Source organism: Heterocephalus glaber, unplaced genomic scaffold, assembly GCF_053883595.1.
Source record: "Heterocephalus glaber isolate CG9 unplaced genomic scaffold, H.glaber_assembly_v1.0 deba00000676, whole genome shotgun sequence".
NCBI lineage: Eukaryota > Metazoa > Chordata > Mammalia > Rodentia > Bathyergidae > Heterocephalus > Heterocephalus glaber.
This window is the reverse complement of record NW_028258156.1, coordinates 5,640,933-5,662,896: the sequence shown is the minus strand read 5'-3', so window position 1 is coordinate 5,662,896 and position 21,964 is coordinate 5,640,933. Positions and strand designations below refer to the sequence as shown.

The window sequence follows — 21,964 nt, the reverse complement described above, 5'->3', positions numbered from 1 at the left end:
TATGTATAGGAAAAAGAATCCATACATTTCAGCAAATCACTTCAAAGTGAACATCTCTTTAACCACCACCCACTGAAGAAATACCCCACTGAAAATGTGTATTTTGCCAGGGTGCAGGCTGAAAAGGAACGCCCACCAGACGCATCCACAAGGAATGCACCTGGTGGGTCCACCTGGACCTTGCCTTGGACATTGTAGACACTGTGCCTTTCTGCCCACCAGTCCTGGAGAACAACTTCCTGGCCCTCATTACCACCTTCAGTTTAATAATTCCCTTCCCATATTTATAATTTCCTATCTTCCTGAGAAAATCTGTTGACCTGCCTGGCCCCTCAGTCACCATCCTGGAGCACATCAGCCCCACTCTCTCCCTTCCTCCTTCCCAGCTTCCCAGATGTTAAGGAATATGCCACCACCACCTGCTGTCCCAGCTTCAGCTGAGTCAACTGGGAACTGCCATGCTCCAAATCTGGCCAAATACAGGTGATAGCTCTCAGAGTGCCTTCAAGATCTTCCCTTTGTATCTGAACGCTAAAGATGATTCTCAGGATCTCACAAAAAATGGCAGCCTTCTCATGTCTCCAGATTTCTACTGTTCCCTCTCTTATTTTTTCCTCCTGGTGCTGGTATTAAGCCCACAGCCTCACAATGGTAAGCGCACACTTTACCACTGAGCTACACCCCCATGTCACTTTTCTCATTTTTAATCCAACCAGATACAACTATAAGAATACTCTCAACTATCACACTCAGTAAAGTTATGTTAAGCGGGTGCTGGGAGTCAGCCATGCTGGTGCATGCCTGTAGTCCCAGGACTTAGGAATGCTGAGGTGGGAGGATCACTTGAGCCCATAAGTTTTGAGACCTGCCTGAGCAACACAGTGAGACCACATTTCAAAAAAAATCCTGCTAGAAAATTGACAATAGACTTTTCCCTTTACCCTGAACAAAGGCTCACTTCAGCTCCTGGTTGCCCTTCTCAAGGGATTGAAAACTAACAGAGTCTGAAAGGCTGCTTGCAATCTACAGACTGCCCCAACACCAGTATTTCTTTGACTCCAGTCAAGAAAACCCATTCTTCAACCATCATTAGTAAGCAATCTCAGTATCTTTGCAATTTATATTCCCATCAAGAATAAGAACCAAGAATAAGAAGGCTGAGAAAAAGCCTTTTCTACTTAACATCTTGTAGATTGCAAGCTCTACAAGAAATGCTTAGGGAAGTGGGATGGAAAGGATGTTAAGAGCTGAATATCATTTCCCTACATTAATATTACTAAATGGGACCACTCCAGCACAGAGGAGGTTTCTGGGCCACTGTACTACTGCTCCCAGCTCAGAGGAGGTAAGTGGCACAGGCACCAGCAACACATACACACCCCACCACCCCACCCCACCCCACCACACAACCCCCATGGAAACGACACGTAAACAAGTCTCAAAACCAGACTTCCAGATCACCTACAGCAACCCCAAAGGAAAACGAGATGAAACACTCTGATACTCAACCACCTGGACTCCCTGAACTGGAAACAAAAGAGGATCTGGAAAAAATGAAATCAGAAATAATTTCTCAGATAAAAGCAGAGATTGTGCTCATAGTGCAAGAAATGATTAATAAATCTAGAGAGGAGCTGAGGAACATGATGGAATCCCAACATAGGAAAAAAATGGAATCCATAAAACAGATGCAAATAGATTTCCAGGTGATTAAAAACTCCATTGGAAGTCTATGCAGCAGAATGAGCCAATGTGAGGACGGAATTTCAGATATAGAATATAAGATTGCAATTAGTGAGGAGGAAAAGAAAAATCAATCCAACAGCTGCTAGATAATGCAAAGAAGAATAACATAAGACTGATTAGAGTCAATGAAGAGACAGGAGAGAGTGCAGAGGACATAAAAAACTGTTCACAGAAGTGATGGCAGAAAACTTCCCAAGTAGGAGAAAAGAACTTGACATACAGATAAGTGAGGCATATAGGACTCCAGCTAGGCTTGATCAAAAAAAAACTGCACAAAGGAATATAATTTTTAAGATTCCAGAAAACCAATAGAAGAACAAAGTTCTATAAGCAGTTAGAGAAAAGAAACAAATCACATACAAAGGAAAGGCCATCAGAATCACAGCAGACTTCTCAACACAAACCCTCAAGGCAAGAAGAGCTTGGAATGACATATTCCAAGCTCAAAAGAAAAACAGCATCCAACCCAGATTGATGTACCCTGCAAAACTATCTTTCAAAATGAATGGAGAAATAAGATACTTTCATGAAAAAGAGCACCTTAGGAACTTCATGAATACCAAACCAGCACTCCAACAAATTTTAGACAATATCCTAGGAAAAGACAACAAGGATCACATCCCCAGGAAGGCCAGTGGAATGCATCCATTGGGCAGGACAAGAAATTAAATGCAAAGGGAGAGAATCCAACAAAAAAAAAGTCATGACAATAGTAAGTCAATACGTATCAGTTATAACCACCAATGTTAATGGTCTCAATTCACCAATCAAAAGAAACAGACTGCCAGAATGGGTCAAGAAGCAAGATCCAACAATATGCTGCATACAAGAAACATAATTAAGAAAGAAACTCAGACTGAAAGTTAAAGGGTGAAAAACAATACACCATGTAACAGGAACCTGAAAAAAAAGGAGGAGTAGCTATCCTCTTTGCAGATCAAGTAGATTTCAAACCAACACTGATTAAGAGAGACAAACAAGGACACTACATCCTTGTAAAGGGAACAATGCAAGAGGAAGAAATGACAATCATAAACATATATACATTAAACACTAGTGCACCCAACTATATAAAACAAATACTAATGGACATGAAAAGTTATATATGCACTAATACAATTGTAGTGGGGGACCTCAATATTCCACTGTCACAAATAGATAGATCAACTAGACAAAATATAAGTAATGAAATACTAGAACTCAATCAAACTCTTTCCCCCCACACTTTTTTTGGTATTGGGGATTGAATTCGGGTCCTTGTGCTTGCATAGCAGGCGCCGAAACCACTGAGCTAAATCCCCAGCCCTCAATCAAACTCTTGAAAAAATGAACTGAACAGATGTTTACAAAGCGTTCCACCGCACCAAATCAGAATATACATTTTTTTCAGCTGTACATGGGTCATTCTCCAAAACAGACCACATACTTGCTCATAGAACATGTTTAAATGCAAAGGACTTGACGTTATGCCCTATATATTACCAGACCACAGTGCAATAAAACTGGAGAATAGCAAAAGAAACTGCAAAAATTTCATAAACACATGGAAATTGAACAACACACTTGTGAATAAACAATGGGTTACAGAAGAAATTAAAGAAATCAGACAGTTCCTTCAATTAAATGACAATGATAATACAACATATCAGAATCTATGGGATACAATGTAGCTGTATTATGAGGGAAATTCATAGTAGTGAATACTCATATTAGGAAAACAGAGCGAGCCCCATTAAACAAACTGATGATAAACTTCAAGATTCTAGAAAAAGAAGAGCAGGACAAATGCAAAGCTCATTCAAGGGAGGAAATTATAAAGATCAGAGCAGAAGTCAATTCAATGGAGACTAAGAGAATGATACAATATATCAATGAAGCCAAGAGTTGGTTTTTCGAAAGAACCAACAAAATTGACAAATCCTTAGCCAACCTTATCAGAAAAAGGAAAGAAAAGGCCCAAATCCATGCAGTTAGGAAAGAAAAGGGTGAAATTACAACAGACCCAGCAGAAATCCAGAGGATCATCAATACCTACTTCAAGAACCTATACGCCAATAAGATGGACAACACAGAAGAAATGGACAGATTCCTAGATAAGTATGAATTACCAAAGGTGAATGAAGAACACCTAGAAATTCTAAACAAGCCAATATCAATGAATGAAATTGAAAACATAATTAAAAACTTACCAAGAAAAGCCCAGGTCATGATGGCTTCACTACTGAATTCTACAAAACATTTAGAGAGGAACTGCTGCCACTATTGTTTAAACTCTTCAATGAAATTGAAAGGGAAGCAATACCCCCAAATTCATTCCTGGAAGCAAGCATCACCTTGATCCCCAAAGCAGAGAAAGACCCAAACAAAAAAGAGGACTATAGGCCAATCTCATTAATGAACATAGATGCAAAAGTCCTCAATAAGATACTGGCAAATAGAATGCAGAAGATCATCAAGAAGATCATACACCCTGACCAAGTAGGATTCATCCCAGGCATGCAGGGATGGTTCAACATAAACAAATCAATAAATGTAATACACTATATCAATAGAGCCAAGGACAAAAACCATATGATCATCTCAATAGATGCAGAAAAAGCATTTGACAAATCCAACACACATTTATAAAACCCTACAAAAAATTGGAATAGACAGTCTCTACCTCAATCTAAAAGCCATCTATATAAAAACCAACAGCCAATATCACACTAAATGGTCAAAAACTGAAATCTTTCACACTAAAATCAGGAACAAGACAAGGATGTCCACTACCACCACTCCTGTTCAATATAGTTTTGGAAACATTAACCACAGCAATTAGACAAGAGAAAAAATAAAAGGAATAAAGATAGGAAATGAAGAAGTCAAATTGTCATTATTTGCAGATGACAGATACTCTATATAGAACACTCCAAGAATGCCTCCAAAAGTCTTCTAGACTTAATAACCAAATTCAGTAAAATAGCTGGATACAAGGTCAGCACACAAACATCAACAGCTTTCCTCTACACGAACAACACTCACTGAGACAGAAGGCAAACAATTCCTTGCAAGATAGCATCCAAAAAAATGAAATACCTAGGAATCAACCTAACAAAAGAAATCAAAGACCTCTTCTCTGAAAACTATAGCACTCTGAAAAGAGAGATTGAAGATGATATCAGAAAATGGAAAGACATCCCCTGGCTCCTGAGTAGGAAGGATCAACATAGTGAAAATGGCCATACTTCCAAAACTGCTATATAGATTCAATGCAATCCCAATTGAAATCCCAGCAGCATCCTTCACAGACTATGAAAAAAACAACCCAAAAATTCATTTGGAACAAGAGACCCAGAATAGCAAAAGCAATTCTAGGCAATAGAGACATGGTAGGGTTTATCACAATCCCCAACCTGCAACTATACTACAAAGCTACTATGATAAAACCAGCATGGTACTGGCAAAGAAACAGGCCTGAGGACCAGTGGAATAGATTAGAAGATGCAGAAACAACTCCAGATGCACTCAGCCACCTCATCTTCAACAAAGGAGCCAAACACCCTCACTGGAGGAAAGATAGCCTCTTTAATAAATGGTGCTGGAAAAATTGGGCTTCAACTTGCCAAAGATTCAAACTAGACCTATATCTCTCACCATGCACTAAACTAAAATCAAAATGGATTAAAGATCTAAATATTAAAATAGAAACTCTGAACCAGTTGGAACAGAGGTTAGGTAGAACCCTTGAAGACATTGGTGTAGGAAAAGATTTTATGAACAAAACCTCAGTTGCCCATGAACTAGCACAATCAACAAGTGAGATCTCATATTAAAAAGCTTCTGCACAGCAAGAGAAACCACCAGCAGTGTGAAGAGACAACCCACAATGTGGGAAAAAGTTTTCACCTGCTCTTCCTCAGACAAAGGTCTACTATCTAGAATCTATAAAAAACTTTAAAAAATCAGACCTCCCACATTTAAAGACCCAATCCAAAAGTGGACATCTGAAATGAACAGATATTTCTCCAACAAAGAAGTAGAAATAGCAAATAAACATATGAAACAATGTTCCACATCACTGGTCATTTGAGAGATGCAAATGAAAACAACACTGAGATTCCAGCTCACCCCAGAAAGAATGGCTTCTCTCATGAAATCAACCAATAACAAATGCTTGCGGGGCTGTGGAGAAAGAGGAACCCTCCTCCACTGCTGGTGGGAATGTAGACTGATGCAAGCACTGTGGAAATCAGTATGGAGATACCTCAAAGAACTAGGACTGGAAGTCCCATTTGACCCAGCTATTCCCCTGCTGGGTATCTTCCTCAAAGAATTAAAAAAATCATACCACAGTGATATATGTGCACCCATGTTCATGGCAGCACAATTTGTATTAGCTAAAACTTAGAAGCAGCCCATTTGCCCATCAACTGGAGACTGGATAAAGAAAATTTTGTGGTTTGTTTTTTTTTATAAAATGGAGTACTGCTCAGCCATAAAAATGAGAACTTAGAGACATTTATATGCACATTGAGGCAATACTCTTAAGTGAAATAAACAGGATGCACATGTGTAAATAGTTTCTCTAGTGTGAGAATTGTTTCTCTAGTGTGAGAAACTGAAAATGTAAATAAGGACTAAAAGGGATAATAGATAATGTGAAATAGGAAGAAAAGGGGCAAAGGGGAAGGGGAAGTGGGAGGGGTAGGGGAAAGGAAAGAAGGGAATGGAATTAATATGAGAAACTGAAAAAATGGAAGCAAGCTCTTTGTGAATAGGGAGGGATGGAGGGGTTGAAGGGAGGGCAGGGGAAGGGGGAATATAAGAACCAAAAGAGATTATGTAAAGGTGCAAATTTCCAATGATGAATGTCATTATATTGTATACCTAAAATGTACCAATAAAATGAAATTTTTAAAAAATATTACTAAATGGGAGACCTTGGGTAACATTCATCTCACTGAGCCTCAGACTTTTTTATGTAATTAGAGATCACTGACACTTACCTGGTCCATGCTGTTGCCAAGTACAAAGCTTGGCATAAAACAAGTGCCTAATCCACTGGGTTTGGTCCATAGCCACATCCTTTTCTGATAAACAGGATCATCCTGAATTCTACAAAGTTCTACCCAGACAATAATTCTATCTTCAAAACCCAGTTCTGGTTTCAGTCACTTATTATCACTGCTGGAACTCTATCCCCCAAGTTAGTCACACCTCTTAGGGACAATCAAAATTTTGTAAACTCTCAAATTCCACCCTTTATCTTCAGTGACTACAACTGAGTCTTCATGACTTTTCAAGATATCACAAAAGAGGCATTTCAACATCACAAAGCAGAGAAATTCCATTACTCAGGGACTCCTGGTCTAGTTGGTAAATCTTTTTCTCCCTTGCTTCTCCTTATATTTATTTTACCATTCAACAGAGGTTCTGCCAGGATGTGCATAAGTCTGAGGATGGGTTCATATAAAATTTATATCAATTTGTTCTCCCATTGCTCAGCAGCCCCAATGAGCTCACTGAAAAGACCACTGGCTTGTTCAAAAGAAAATTTGGAGACTTGGAGACTGGAATGATGTCCTCCATCTCTTTCTCTCCAGTATGGAATCACAAAATTAGGGAACTTGTGAGCCAAAAGAAGACTCTGACATCACTTCATCAAAAAAGGAAATGATGATACTTTCACAAATCACCATGTTACAAAAAGTAAAATGGAAGTGAATACCAAGTCTTCAAAAAGTTTCCAACCTCTGGTCCAGATATTCTAAGAATCCATGCTAAAGTACAAAAAAAATTTAAAAAATAAAACATAAAAAAAAATTGAAAAAACCATAGGGCTGAGGATATAATTTAATAATAAAGTGCTTGCCTAGCATGTGAAAGGCCCTGGGTTCAATTCCCAACACCAAAAGCACCAAAAAAATCCCACAAACACACACATACACACACACACACACACACAGAAATATTCTTTGCAGCCTTATTAAAGAGTATATAAAAATTGATGGCAGTGTTTCTAATTCTGTTTTTTAAAAAATTAAATGCAAAAGCCAAGCATAGTGGCATATGTCTCTAATTCTAGCACTCAGGAGGCTAAGGCAAGAGAACTGCTTAAACCCTGGGCAACATAATGAGACCCACATCTAAAAATATAACAATAATACATTTTTTTAAAGGGAAAATTCAGGCATTGTGGTGCATGACAATAATCCCAGCACTTGGGAGGCTGAGATAGGAGGATTGCCAAGAGTTCAAGGCCACCCTGGGCTAAATAGTGAATTCAAGGCCAGCCTGAACTGCATAGCAACACCTTGTCTCCATAAACAAACAAACAAATAAATGGCAGAGAAATAAAGACTATAATCCAAATGTTAACAAAACTTAGTAAGTGATGGTAGATTTTTTGATTATTTTTCTTCTTCATCTCTTACTATATTTTATAGAAACATAGACAGGTATCACTTAACAACAAGCTCTGTGAAATGCATCATTAGGCAATTTCATCATTGTGCCAAAATCATAGAATGTACTTACACAAACTAAGTTCGCTAAGATGTCACTAGGCAATATCATCTTAAGGGATCACCATCTTTTCATCCCATCTTTGAAATGTTATGCAGGCATAACTGTGTTCCAGAAAATCACAGAAAGAAATGCATGGAGACATAGAATTCTGGTAAAATAATAAAAGTTTTACTTGCAAGCAGGCCGGACCACCAGAAACTGGTCTGGTTAGTGTCAGCGTGCTGCATTCTTTGTTAGTTACCTTTTATACTTCTGTTAGTCATTATCACATCCCTAGTGCTCTTTGTTAAGTAAATAAATTTCCAGTTTCTGCTTAATGGTTAAACACAGGTAGTTTCTGTCACTGATTACAGTCCTAAACACATAAGAGTTATGGCACATATCACAAGTTTGTTCAGGGATTGCCACTTTGTTCTTCAGAGCTAAGATGTTATCTGTAGTGGAGCTACAGATCAAAGGAACTATACAATCTTCACTTTAAACAACAAAATCAACAAGCTAAGGCAACCGTTTAAAGGGATACACTACCTATTTTGCTTCCACAACTATTTTAATAGCTAATCAACTAAACTTACTTTAAAACTTTTCTCTATCATTCCTCCCTTTGTCTACCTCAGGATAAATCTTCTATCCATAATGTTCTAACTTATCTGTATTTCTTAATACTAGCATTTGATAGTGTTGAGTGGCAGCAATACGCTGATGTATATGTCTTGAAATCCACTGAATAACACAAGGACCAAACAAATATTAATATTATAACAAGAAGGGGACTCAGAAGAGGTCCTATCCAAGTTTTACATCCTGCCAAAGTAAAATTAATCCCATAGGACGGCTCTCCTATACCAAATTCCTCATCAAGAGCCTTGATCTGATCTTTCAGTTTGTCTAGTGATTCTTGTACTACACCAGATTTATTAGCAAAATAACAACACTCTTCACCAAGAAATAAGCAAGTCCCTCCTTTCTGGGCTGTGAGCAACTCGAGAGCACACCTATTCTGTAATACGACATTGGCCAGTGAATCTACTTGGGTTTCTAAAGCCTGAAGTGCATCTCGAATTATCCTCAAGATCTTTTTAAATTTCTTATCCTAATGAAATATATTACTCCTTGTAGCCAAATAGGATCCCATGGGGATGACATATACATAGATATAGGATTACACTGACCTTGTTTACAATTGTTACAATTACCAGTGGCTTGTCCAACAAGGGAGCCATTGATCCAAACTTGTGTTTTCTCTTTGCAATATAATCTCATTAGAATAGCCCCTACAGTCAGAAGTTACCCCAGGTACCCCATAATGTTCCTTTGGGTAGGCATCAAAGAGCACTGTAAAAGGATAGCCCTCCCGTTCCCATTTTACCATTTTAAAAGTTACATATTGTTCATCAAACTTTTCATCACTAGGCTTAAACAACTGCAGTTCAAAAACAAAGAAACTCAGAGCAATGGCCATGTTGTTTTCCTCAGTGCTCCCATTCTTCAGCCGTGCGTTGACTCACCAGCCTCCAGAGTGGTGAGAACAGGGCTTTGGGCGCACTGTCTTTCTTGGCTTTCAGCATCAGCTTTATTGTTACCTTGTGCAATGAAGTCTTTGCCTTTCTGATGTCCTAAAAAGTGTATTACTGTGACTGTGCTAGGTTCCCACACTGCCCCTAGCAACTGTACAATTTCCTGTCTATTCTTGATTTGCTTCCCTTCTGCTGTGAGAAGACCTCACTCTTGATGAATTATGCCATGGAGCAAATGCATAGCAAGAGTCTGTATATATATTCACCTTTTTACCCTTTGGCCATCAGCGTGCCTGTATGAGTGCCCAGGGCTCAGCACATTGTGCCGACCAGCCAAAAGGAAGGGGCTCCAGCTAGGATCACCTCATCCTTCGTGGTTACCGCATATCCAGCATGACAGACTCCATCTTCCATGAAGCCGCTCCCATCCGTGAACAGGACAAGGTCAACATTGGACAAGGGTCTCATTTGCAGGTTAGGGCAGCTGGAAAAGTGCTCCAGTGATACTCAGTCGTGATTGGGAGGGCCTGTCTCCGTGGGCAAGAAGGTAGCAGGATTTAAAGCTTTCACAGGAATAAACTGCAAGCAGGGGTTCTCACAAGGAAGGGCTTGATACTGAGTAACCCAATTATTTGAGAGCCAACAATGCCCCCTTGTGTTCAGCAGTTCTAGGACTGCATGTGGAACCTACACAGTCAGTTCCTGACCTAAAGTCAGCTTGTCTGCTTCTTGAATTAACAGAACTGAAGCTGCTAAGGCCTGAAGACAAGGAGGCCATCCTTTTGCTACTGGATCTAAATTCTTAGACAAATATGCCACCAGTTGATTCCATGGGCCTACTTCTTGGGTCAACACTCCAAGGGCCACATGGTTTTTCTCAGTAACATACAGAGTAAAAGGCCACTTTACATCTGGTATGCCTAGGCTTGGGCAGCTGCTAAAGTTAATTTTAATTTCTTAAAAGCTTCCTCCTGTTCTACAGTCCAATGCAGATGATTCTCCTCCTGTCCCTTTAGGGCTTCATAAAGGGGTTTAGAGATTTCTGCAAAACCCAGAATCCAAATTCTACAGAAACCTGCCGCCCCAAGAAACTCTCTTAGCTGCTTCTTTGTTTGAGGTTCAGGGATGGCACTAATAACCTGTTTTCTTTAATTTCCTAGGCAATGCATGCCCTGTATTATTTGAAATCCTAAATATTTAACATGCTGTACACAAATCTGGGCTTTCTTCCATGATACCTTATATCCAGTTTCTTGTAAGTGCAGCAACAACTTTTTGGTGCCTTCCCAGCACTGTTCTTGGGATGACCTGCATAACAGTAAGTCAGCCACGTACTGCAGTAGAACACAGCTATATTGTTCCACAGGGAAGCCACGCAAGTCCTTGGCTAGGGCTTCCCTGAAAAACGTGGGTGAGTTTTTAAATCCCTGTGGCAATCTGGTCCAAGTAAACTGAGTCTTTTTCTCAACACCTGGGTCCTCCCATTCAAATGCAAAGATGGGTTGACTAAGGGGAGCTATGCAAAGGCAAAAGAAGGCATCTTTTAAGTCCAAACAACCATGCTGCCTCTGGGGGTATTAGACCTAATAAAGTATAAGGGTTAGGGACCACTGGGTGCAGTGTTACTGTTCTGTCATTTACAGCTGGTAGATCTTGCACTGGCCTATAGTCGCCATCAGGTTTTCAAACCAGCAGCAAAGGGGTGTTCCAAGGTGATTTACATTCTCTTTTAAGTCCAAATTCCTTTAATCTCATGATATGGGGCTTGATTCCAATTTGGGCTTGCCTGGACATCAGATATTGTTTTACAGCAATGGGGGCCGAATTGTCTTTTAATTCTATAACTATGGGTGGATGATTCTTAGCTAAGTCTGGGGGCAATTCCTCTGCCCATACTCCAGGAAACATAGTTTTAAATTCTTGTGGAGCCTGGTAAACATCATCCACATTGTAACATTGCCATTCATCCTCCCTTTTAGTAATTACCATCATGATGAGATCTTTTCCTGGGTCTAAATGCAGAGATGCATTTGCTCATTGGGTGAAAAGTTATTGCAGCTCCCAATTTAGGTAATAAATCTCTTCCTAGTAAGGGGATAGGACATTCTGATGTATACAAGAATTCATGTTTCACTTTTTATCCTCCAATTTCACATGTCCTTTCATAGCAGAACTGGCATTTCTCTGAAATTCCAGTAGCACCAATTACTTGGATGTGCTTTCCACTCATAGGGGCAACTGGAGCTGTTACTACTGAATGTTCTGCACCACTATCCACCATAAAGTACATATTTTGGCCCCCTATCTTTATATCGACCATGGGCTCATGGAGGCCTTGCAGCATTGAGCACGGTCTGTGTCAGTCACTGTCTTCCATCACAGGCAACAATGTGCCACTATCCTTCCTTTCCTTCAAGTCCTGCTTTTTCTTTTCCTTGAGCCTTGGGCACTTATTCTTACAGTGTCCTTTCTCTTGACAATATGCACACTGCTCAGACTCTAAGTCTTCACGTTTAAAACCTTTCTTTTGCTTCCTTCTGATTTTGTTCCCTTTCTTTTTCTTTCTCTACCTTGGCTCCCATAGCCACTGCTATGTATCTGGCTCTCCTCTTATCTCACTCATCTTCCTTCCTTGCTCGCTCTCTCTCTCTCTCTCACTGACTCTCTGTTCACATACACTTTCCTAGCTAATTGCAGCAGCTGCATTATATTCATGCCTTCTCAAGTCTCTTGCGTATGAATTTTCCTTCTAATGTCTGGAGCTGAATTAGTTACAAAGGTCTTATTGATTAACTGATGGTTATCTGGAACAGCAGGGTCAAATGATGTGTACATTTGGTAGACCTCCCAAAGCCGCTCTTAAAATTTCTCAGGGCTCTTGTCAGGCTCCTGCTGAGACTCTGACACTTTAATCACGTTTGTAGGTCTTTTACTCGAAGCTCATATCCCTGCCAGAAGGGCCGTCCAATAATTTCTTAAACTCTCCTGGCCTACTGGGGTATTGGGATCCCAATCGGGCCGCATATTTACTGGGAACTGCTGTTTATGCCAAGCATCTGGATTTTGTGTATCTCCCAGCATTCCAGCGGCATTAATCTTTTTAATCTCCCCTAGGACTCCCTGCCTTTCTCAGTGGTTAACAAGGCTCTGCAAATTTCTTTACAGTCCTCCCAATTAGGACGATGGGTAGCAAAGATGGAATCAAATAACTGAAGCACTTTGGAGGGGTCTTAGCAGAGAATAAACGACTTTCTTTTTCTCTGGACCTAGCCTCCTTTGTCCTTTTTTTAAGTCAATTCTCAAATACCGCACCTTGGTCTGACATACTTGTGCCCTTTCCCAACAGTCCTTTTTTCTAACTCACTATAAAGGAGGAGGTTATATTGTAACCTGTTGGCTCAAACTCTTTGACGATGACTGATGTACACATATTCTAGTAACATACTTAGAATTTAACCCTTTGATGACAACCAATGTAAACATATTTAAACTTTTCATAACAAACTTGAAACCAACAAACAAACATACATATTTTCTTGATAAATCACTTTTGCACATCTTTTGACATACCTAAGCCTTCTGGTCTTGTACATCTCTTTTTATCTAACAAGACAAACATGCAAAAATATTTTTTTATCTCACTTATTACAAACCTTTTATCACAAACTTGTCTTTAGCTGTTAAAATTTTAAAGTGTCCCTTTTTTTGTTCTCAGATTGTTACATTTTAAATTTGGTTGGCTGCCAATAGAACGGTAGTAACCTTGAGTTTTTATCAACAAAGTACAGAAAAGAGCAAGTTAACCCTATAATTAAAATTGAAGAATATGCAATGTACAAGAAATAATTTAGGCACACTAAACATCAACTCAAACTGAAACACACATACATTTATCAATTAGCTAAGATTTATAACTTGATTTCTCTTGTAAAATTCCTTTATGTCTAGTAGAGCGCAGTTATACTTTCTCTGGCTTTGTTTTATGCTCTTCAGAGCTTTCTTAGCTGTTTTCAATCCATTACTTATTTTTTCTTTTCAGTCTTTTTTTCCAATTTGAGTGTAAGCTCTATTCGATCCTCTCTGAGTCACCATGGCATGCACCCTCTGGTGCACTAAAGTCAAGCAGTTCTCATGCTTTTGTCCCTACCTCCTCTATACCTGTGGATTTAGCAACAAAAAAGGAGGGGGAAAGTCTAAATTCTCTTGGTCTGGATCTGAAAGGACCGGTTTCTTTCCAGCATCATCCTCTTTCTGACAGAGGACCAGGCTATTGTTTTTTGCTTCCAGGGCACACATATGAAGCCAAGAAGGCATTCTGTGGCACAATTTGAGCCATAAATCAATATAGGGAAATTGATCTGGATGTTCCTGTCCAGGGGTGGTGACTGTTAGCCAGACAGACCAGACGAGACCCTCACCTAGGGATCTCTCAGTTGGCCAAGCTAGGCAAAGCGTGGGCCATTCTAACTCACAAAAGGTTCTAAGTTTGGGGGGTTTCATCTTAATACCATAATTTCAGTAAAACCTTTCTTAAAATTCTTAAGCATGCATTCCAAAACAGTAGGATGAGACATTTCTGTCCCCACGATCGGCCAATCAGAGTGTTGGTGTATGTATGGGTACCCTTGTACGGAGATGCAAGACAAACAAAGGTGGGGATCACTTGCTCGCCTGCCTGGCTGCAGGCCTCTCGCCCACCTTAAGGTCCATTCAGGCTAAGGTGGGCTGTTGCGTAAGCTCACCATTGTGCCTTTGTTAAACGCAACCACAGAATCACAGGACAGACCGCACACAAATTTTGCAACTCGGGGAGGACTCTTTAAGCGCAAGTGGCTCCTCCCTTTGTCTTGTTCCGTGGCTCATTCCACACACTCTCCTATCCAGAACTCTTTCACTCTCATATTTATTCAGAAGTTATCACATTCCTTCCCAGTGACCCCCCCTAACTATAACCAAAACAAATGAAAGAAGCTACCTCCCCAGACGGCAAAGCACAAGGAGTGATCGGGCCCCTGCACTATTTTTGCCCAAAGTTCACAAAGTGAACCAAAACAAATGGGAGGAGCTATCTTCCCAAATGCCAAAGCACAAGGGGTGATCAGGTCCCTGCACTGTACTTGACCAAAGTTAAACCAAAGCGAAACCAAAAGTTAACAACTAGGGGGTTTCCCAGGGTTTCTCACCCAGCAAAGGAAAGAGACAGACGAGACACCAACAGCAGCAGCCCTCCTTCTGTCATCCTCCGTCTCGGGTTTGGGCGATCGCAGCTGGCGGGTGGGTCTCCATGTCCTGTTGGGGAGCCTATGAAATTAGTCCCAGGGGTGTGCCATTCCCCTCGAGGAGGCGGAGAGCCACTGCCTCCAGTGGGGTTCAGGCCAATGCCCAAAAGGGCCACTTCTTTCCCGATTCCCGGTCAGGGAACCAAATGTTCCGGAAAATCATGGAAAGAAATGCACAGAGACACAGAATTCGAGTAAAATAATAAGTTTTACTTGCAAGCAGGTGGGACCTCCAGAAACTGGTCTGGTTAGTGTCCACACGCCACGTTCTTTATTAGTCACCTTTTATACTTTTGTTAGTCATTATCGCATCCCTAGTGGTCTTTGTTAAATAAATAAATTTCCAATTTCTGCTTAATGGTTAAACACAGTTGGTTTCTGTCACTGATTACAGTCCTAAACACATGACAGTTACGGCACATATATCACAAGATGTTCAGGGATTGCCACTTTGTTCTTCAGAGCTAAGATATTATCTATAGTGGAGCTACAGATCAAAGGAGCTATATAACCTTCACTTTAAACAACAAAAGCAATGGGCTAAGGCAAGCTTTTAAAGGGATACACTACCTATTTTGCTTCCACAACTACTTTAATAGCTAATCTACTAAACTTACTTTAAAACTTTTCTCTACGAACTGTACTACAATGATATGTCCAATCCATTTTTACAATGTCTGCTGGCAGCTGGAAAGCCCCCACTGCCTCTTCTTTTTCCACTGCACATCTGGACAAACTGATTAGAAAGCCTGGGTGCTCCCCATACTGGTGCCAGTGAAAGACCACACAAACCCCAACCCAGTAGACAGGAATACTCCACCCTTAATCACAGTAATAGCTGAAGCTATCTCCTTATCCACCTTGCTGCAGCCATCTTACACCAGCTTGGGAGCCTGCTTTACACTCTCCAGAAAGCATCATTATGTGAGTAATAACACTATTCACACTCTCTTCATCAGTATGTGGTGGCATTCATCTCAACAGGGAACCAAATTCTGACCAGGGCAACCATTCCACTTACTGTCTAAAATAGGCATGATTGACTTTTTCTCCCCAGTACTGGGGATTGAACCCAAGGAGTCCTGACCTACATCTTTAGCCTTTTTTATTTCTTTAAGACAAGAGTCTCCCTAAGTAACCCAGGCTTGCATCCAACTTTCAATCTTCCTGCCTCAGCCTCGTGGCTGGGGGGGATTAGATAAGCACCACCATGCCTAGCATGGCTAATTTTTATACCAAAACTGAAAAACTGCTTTCAAAAGATGAAGCTATAACTTTTCATCTCAAGTGTGCAGAATGTTGTTCATTTTATGAAAAGATATATTTTTGAGACAGTATGCAAAGAAAAAGAAGAATTCATTTTAATCTATTACCTCAATTACAGACAACTCATGTCATGTCTAGAAGATCCATCTTCTGTTCTGGATCTAATTATAGAATATACACAAGGAAACATACCTGGACTCAGAAACTGGTCCTCTGTGAGTACATCTCCAAGGGTGACGGATAAAAACTGGTACTTGGGTCTCTGCCAGCACCAGTATCTCTTCCTTTTGGTCACCAGACTTAGAGGTTGTAACTTATCAGAATCATTCAAGTTTGATACTGAAATCAGGTTACCACCAGCATCAACTTCTTTAAGAAAATTCCTTGTTGCTTTGGCAAACATTTTGAGGCTCCAGATTACCTGAAAAAATTAAATTATCCTAAAATGAAATATAAAGTTTGTCTTTTGTATCTTTATTTCTAAAATTACCTTTTCTCTCTAATCTCAACAGTTCACATAAAAGTGTCTTCTCCCAAGGAAATCCCCTAATTTGAGTTCAGCTGATGACAAATTAAATGAGATAGTGAAAAAGAATATGTGTATCAGTCAGGATCATTGGGGTATGCTTCAGAAACAAATAAAAAAACCCAAATGTTTATGGTTTACGACAATAAAGATGCATTTGTTCCTAAAGTGTGAATATCAGGGCGGGGGGGGGGGGCGGGTGGCAAGAGAGCTTTGCTTATTGTAGTCATTCAGAAATTGAGACCAAAGAAAAAGCCACCAGGTTGAACAATTCAGTCATTATATAACAGGAAAGAAAGTCCTGGAAGTTCTCACACCAGGAATTAAATTCTCTGGTCCAATACAGACTCATGGAATATTCACTTACAACTTACCAGAACAAGTCACATGGCTTTCGCCAACCATGACGGTCAAGAAATACAATCCTTCCAAACATCTGGAAGGCAGAGAGCTAAGAACATTTGTTGCACAACATACTGATTGTTACAGATTCAACCAACCACATACTGAAAATGTTTGAAAAAGAATTTGCATTGTATTAAATACGTAGATTTTTTGTCATTATTCCTAGATGATGTAGTATAATAACTGTTTACATAGCCTTTACATTGCATTAGGTATTGTAAGTAATCTACAGGAAATCTCAAGTACACATCCTGGGAGGTGTGCACAGATTAGATGCAAACACTACATCTAACATAAGGAACTTGAGCATCCACAGATGTGGAAATTTCTGAAGCAGGAAAAGATGTCCTGGAACCAATCTTTCAGCAGATTCCTAGGGACAACTATAGTTCTCTGAAAGGTCAAGGGTGTCTTCTCTACACTGTGACTTTTCCTACTCTGAAATGAAAAATAACTGGTGATTACTTTTTAACCCAAAATCACTGTCACTCTTCAGCTGAAGGGAAAAGAAGAGACATACCGAAAGGTTAAAAAGTACTATATTCAGGAAGAAATACAGACTATTTAATAAATGATGTTGGAAAAACAGGCTAACCATCTGGAAAAAATAAAACTTTATTCCTCTCTCTTATCATACACAAGAGCAAAATTCTCAACGGATTAGAGGTTTGAGGAAGAGTGAAACCATAAAAGTAGAAAAAAATACAGAGAAACATCTGTACAATTGTAGGGTGAGAAAGGCCTTTAGAAAGACAAATGGCAAACTGAGAAAATATTTCTAATATTATTTACAAAGAACAAGAATTTTTTTTTAAAAATCTTTTACAATCAAGTTTTAGAACACTCCAGCAAAAACATGAGTAAAGATCATAAACAATTTATAAAATACAATCTGCACACAGCCAAAACATGTATATATATACCTGTATTACCACATATATATAATAAAAATTATTACACAGAAGTACAAAGTGAAATTAACTTTTTTTTTTTTTTGTACCGGGGATCCAACTCGGGTCCTTTCGCTTGCGCAGCAGGCGGCGAAGCCACTAAGCTAAATCCCAGGTCCCCTGAAATTAACTTTTAAAAAAAACTATCCATGGCCAGGTTAAAATGTCTAATGGATAAGAGCTGTATTATATTTGTATTTGCACCTCCTTGCTTGGCACGGTTATCCAGCCACACAGCTTTCACAACATTTAAGAGCTGGGAGTTATCTCGGACCTCAACTAGTTCAACATGAATCTTTCCTAGGGTGTCAGAAAACATTCTCCTTACCTAGTTCTTCTCTAAAGTACTTTTTCTCAGATTATTAAAACAGTTGCTACCTGATCATACTCTTCTATATTAACAGTAAAAAGAAACATTTAAGAAAGAAATTCTAATATAGGTAAAGAAATTCCTTTCTGAAATCATAAACAGCAAAGAAGGATCAACGGATATTCCCAAGCTCTGATCTCTAATTCATCTCTCAACACTAAGTGTAAGAATCTTGCATTCAATTCATTGAACATTCATTCATTTACCAAATAATTAGTTGAATCATTCAATAACTATTCTTGAGCACACACTATATCCAGGTACTGCATTTAATCACTTAGTATAGAGATTTTAAAAATATTAATTTTTTTCCTCAATAAGCTGCTCATTTGGTGGCCTGAATGAGAACTAGTTAGGTTTTATGTTAGCTATTGGTCCAGACTGCTGTGGAATGGACCAAGAAAATGGCACATAAATCCAACTGGAGAGAAGCACAGGGTCACAGCAGCCCTCTTGAAGTCACGGCTCCCAGGATACATCTGTAGGCCAAGTGAAGAACCACAGTAGCCCTGCTGCTCTGCAGAGGGGCACAACTGTAGAAGCAGAGACTGCAGGGGGTGGTAGAGGGACAGGGAAGACATCCCAAGGCAAGAAGCGCTATCAGCGAGCTCCTGCTGGCCCAGGGGACACTGTTATGCTGCAATGCTCAAACACCACTTCCTTGACACATCTGGAATGGGCTGTCAAGCTTCAGGGCTGACTCCTGCATTGGGGCATAGGGTTCCACAGTCAGGAAGGGCTGGGGATGGGGCTAAGGAGGTCCCAGGACAAGGGTGTGAAGGTGTTTGTCCTCTGCTGGGAGTCAGGGCGGCAGGAGTCACAGGAGGGGATGACTAGAGAGCAAAGTGGCCAGAAAGGACAGTTAGTAAGATTTTCTGGAAGAAAAGTAAGAAATGGAAGAGAGAGAAATCAATTAGAAATGGCCAAGGAATGCTCTAAACTCTGTCAGTGCCATAAGGTGAGCAGAGATTCAGCGTCCTGTCAATTTTACCCAAACACTGGGGGTCAGATGAGGGGGGTTAAGAGAGTAGACCCCTAGGATGTCCTCCTGTAGTGCAGGTGTGGGGAGGTGGTGAGATAAGAAGCCAGCACCAGAGGGGGATCCCACAGAAGCAGGCATTAATTGCTGTGACTGCCCTGGGGATAAGGTGTGAGATTTATTTTCCCAAACACAAGGAAAGAACTGTTAAAATAGTGTCCCCAGTGACCTATGGGAATTCACCCTGCAGGTCCAAGAGAAGCCACAGCACATTCTGCTTCAGTCAACCCTTGTTTCTAGGATCCCCATTTTTATGATTTCTACATTCTTTTCTGGGACAAGCTGAAAGGGAGTAGCTGGCTTTCCTTCAGATCAAACAGGTTTCTATAAAGGCAGACTTGGTCTTGCAGTTAAAAAACAAAACAAAACAAAACCCATCTCCTATGGGTGGCAAAGCCTTGGTAATGATAACAATCATCCCCAGAGAGATCAGAGGGTGAAAAAGAGAATTCCTGAATTAATTTTTAATGTTTTTTTTTTTCATCTAACATCAAAACACAGTCTATTTGCCTTCCTGACAGGGTAGGATGCTTTTGGGAGAATTACTAGAGGCAGCTATTGCTTTGTAGGTTTTTATCAGAATCAGACTTATTCAATAATTAGACTCTGAAAATATTCTCCTAGTGAAGTTGAAGTTAAAAAGTTTCTCTTTCATCATTATGTATGAATACGTGATACACTTCCAGAGTGAAAATATCTAAGCTATATAAAAGGATATGAACTGAGAAATTCCACTCCTGCCCATGTCCTGGCCCTGTCTTCCCATTTACTCTTCTCCTTTCATTTATATTCCCTTCGTGTTGCTTTATACAAACCCAAGTTAACAGGTATCTATACTGTTTTGCACCTTGGGTTTGGTTACCTGGTAAAATATTCTAGAGATCATTCCATGTTCATACATTCTTCTTTGTAGATCTGCATAGTATTCCCTCTAGTGGATGTATCATTATTTACTTAACTTATCCTAATTGCTCAGCACTTGAATATTTCTAAATATTTATTTTAAAAAAAAATACTACTAAGTATCCCCATATGTGTGTCTTCTCCAATCATGAGCAAGTATATCTGGAGGGTGGATTCCTACAAGAGGGATTGCTAGATTGATGGGCAAATCCATCTGTAACCTACAAGGGTGATGAACCTATGACACGTGTGTTATTGCTTTTTTCTTTAACACAAAATATGTTAATGTATGAGTTTTTTCTAAACTAAAACCTCAATATTCAGGTTTAATTGCAGTGTTGGCACTTTGTGCTAAGTGGGTTTTGGGCTGCAGTTTGGGAACTCATCTCTAAAAGATATGCCATCACTGCTAGGAGTGGTATCCTTCTGCAGTCTCACCAATAATGTATGTAAGTTTGGCCTTACTAACCAAACATTATCAAACTTTGGATCTTTGCCAGTCTGATAGGTGAGAAATGGAATCTCAATGTTGAATTATGTTATTTCAATACAAATGAAATCAAGCATTTGTCATATTAGTTTAAAAAACGTTGGTGGCTGGGCATGGTAGTGCACACCTGTAATCCCAGCATTCAAGAGGCCCAGGCAGGAGGATCCACTATGAGGTCAAAGCCAGCCTGGGCTACAGAGTGAGACCCTGCCCCCCCTCAAAAAAACAAATTGGTGTCCTTGACTCTTTGGATCATTTTTTTATTGTAGCTGTGTTTTGTTTCTAGGAACTTTGATATAATAAGGACATTGGCCAAAATACGGACTGGAAATTTAATACAATAGAGTTTACCATGTGACATCAGTAGGCAGCACACTGCCATCATCATTCTCAAGCATCTAAAGAACTCTAGCCAAGATTAAATAACATGTGCAGGTCCAAATGAATGAAGCATCTAAAATTCACGTTGCCTGACACGTTACAGACATGCATAATAATGTTTCAGCTAACCAAAAGTCAGACTTGGATTCAAATTTCTATAATGCTCCAATTTGAAAGTAGATAAAAATGGCACAGACAAGATCAAGGTTAAAAAGCTCATTGCTAAAAATGTGCAGCACTTCATAGCTGCTACACAGATCCTAGGCCAGTGATGGTGAAACTTTTGGAGCTTTCAATGATAAACAACCAGCTGCAGCACACCTGTGATAGGTTCGCCACCACTGTCCTAGGCTCTCATTTGAAACTTTACGAATTATGTTACCAAACATGCCAGGCATAGTAGTACACATCTTCAATTCCAGCATTCAGGAGGTTGAGGCAGGATGACAAGAGTTTGAAATCAGTCTGAGCTACAGTAAAAGTTCCAGGCAGGCGCGGACTACATAGTGAGACCCTATCAAAAATTTTAACAAACTATTTATTCACTTGCCTATCTGGCTTCCCAGCTCAAAGCAGATTATA

The 21,964-nt window shown here is 39.8% G+C and overlaps 1 protein-coding gene across 8 annotated transcripts in view; it reads right to left on the bottom strand.

Moving 5' to 3' along the window:
• Gsdme (gasdermin E) overlaps positions 1–21,964 on the bottom strand; it is a 128,327-nt gene that overhangs the window by 102,138 nt on the left and 4,225 nt on the right. For all 8 annotated transcript variants that reach the window (XR_002393092.2, XR_015449340.1, XM_021254113.2 and 5 more), the window contains one exon: positions 16,511–16,739. Coding sequence is in view for 6 of the 8 variants with exons in the window: in XM_021254113.2 (XP_021109772.1) it covers positions 16,511–16,721 (211 nt within the window). In the remaining 2 variants the exon portion in view is untranslated. The remainder of the gene's footprint in view (positions 1–16,510; positions 16,740–21,964) is intronic.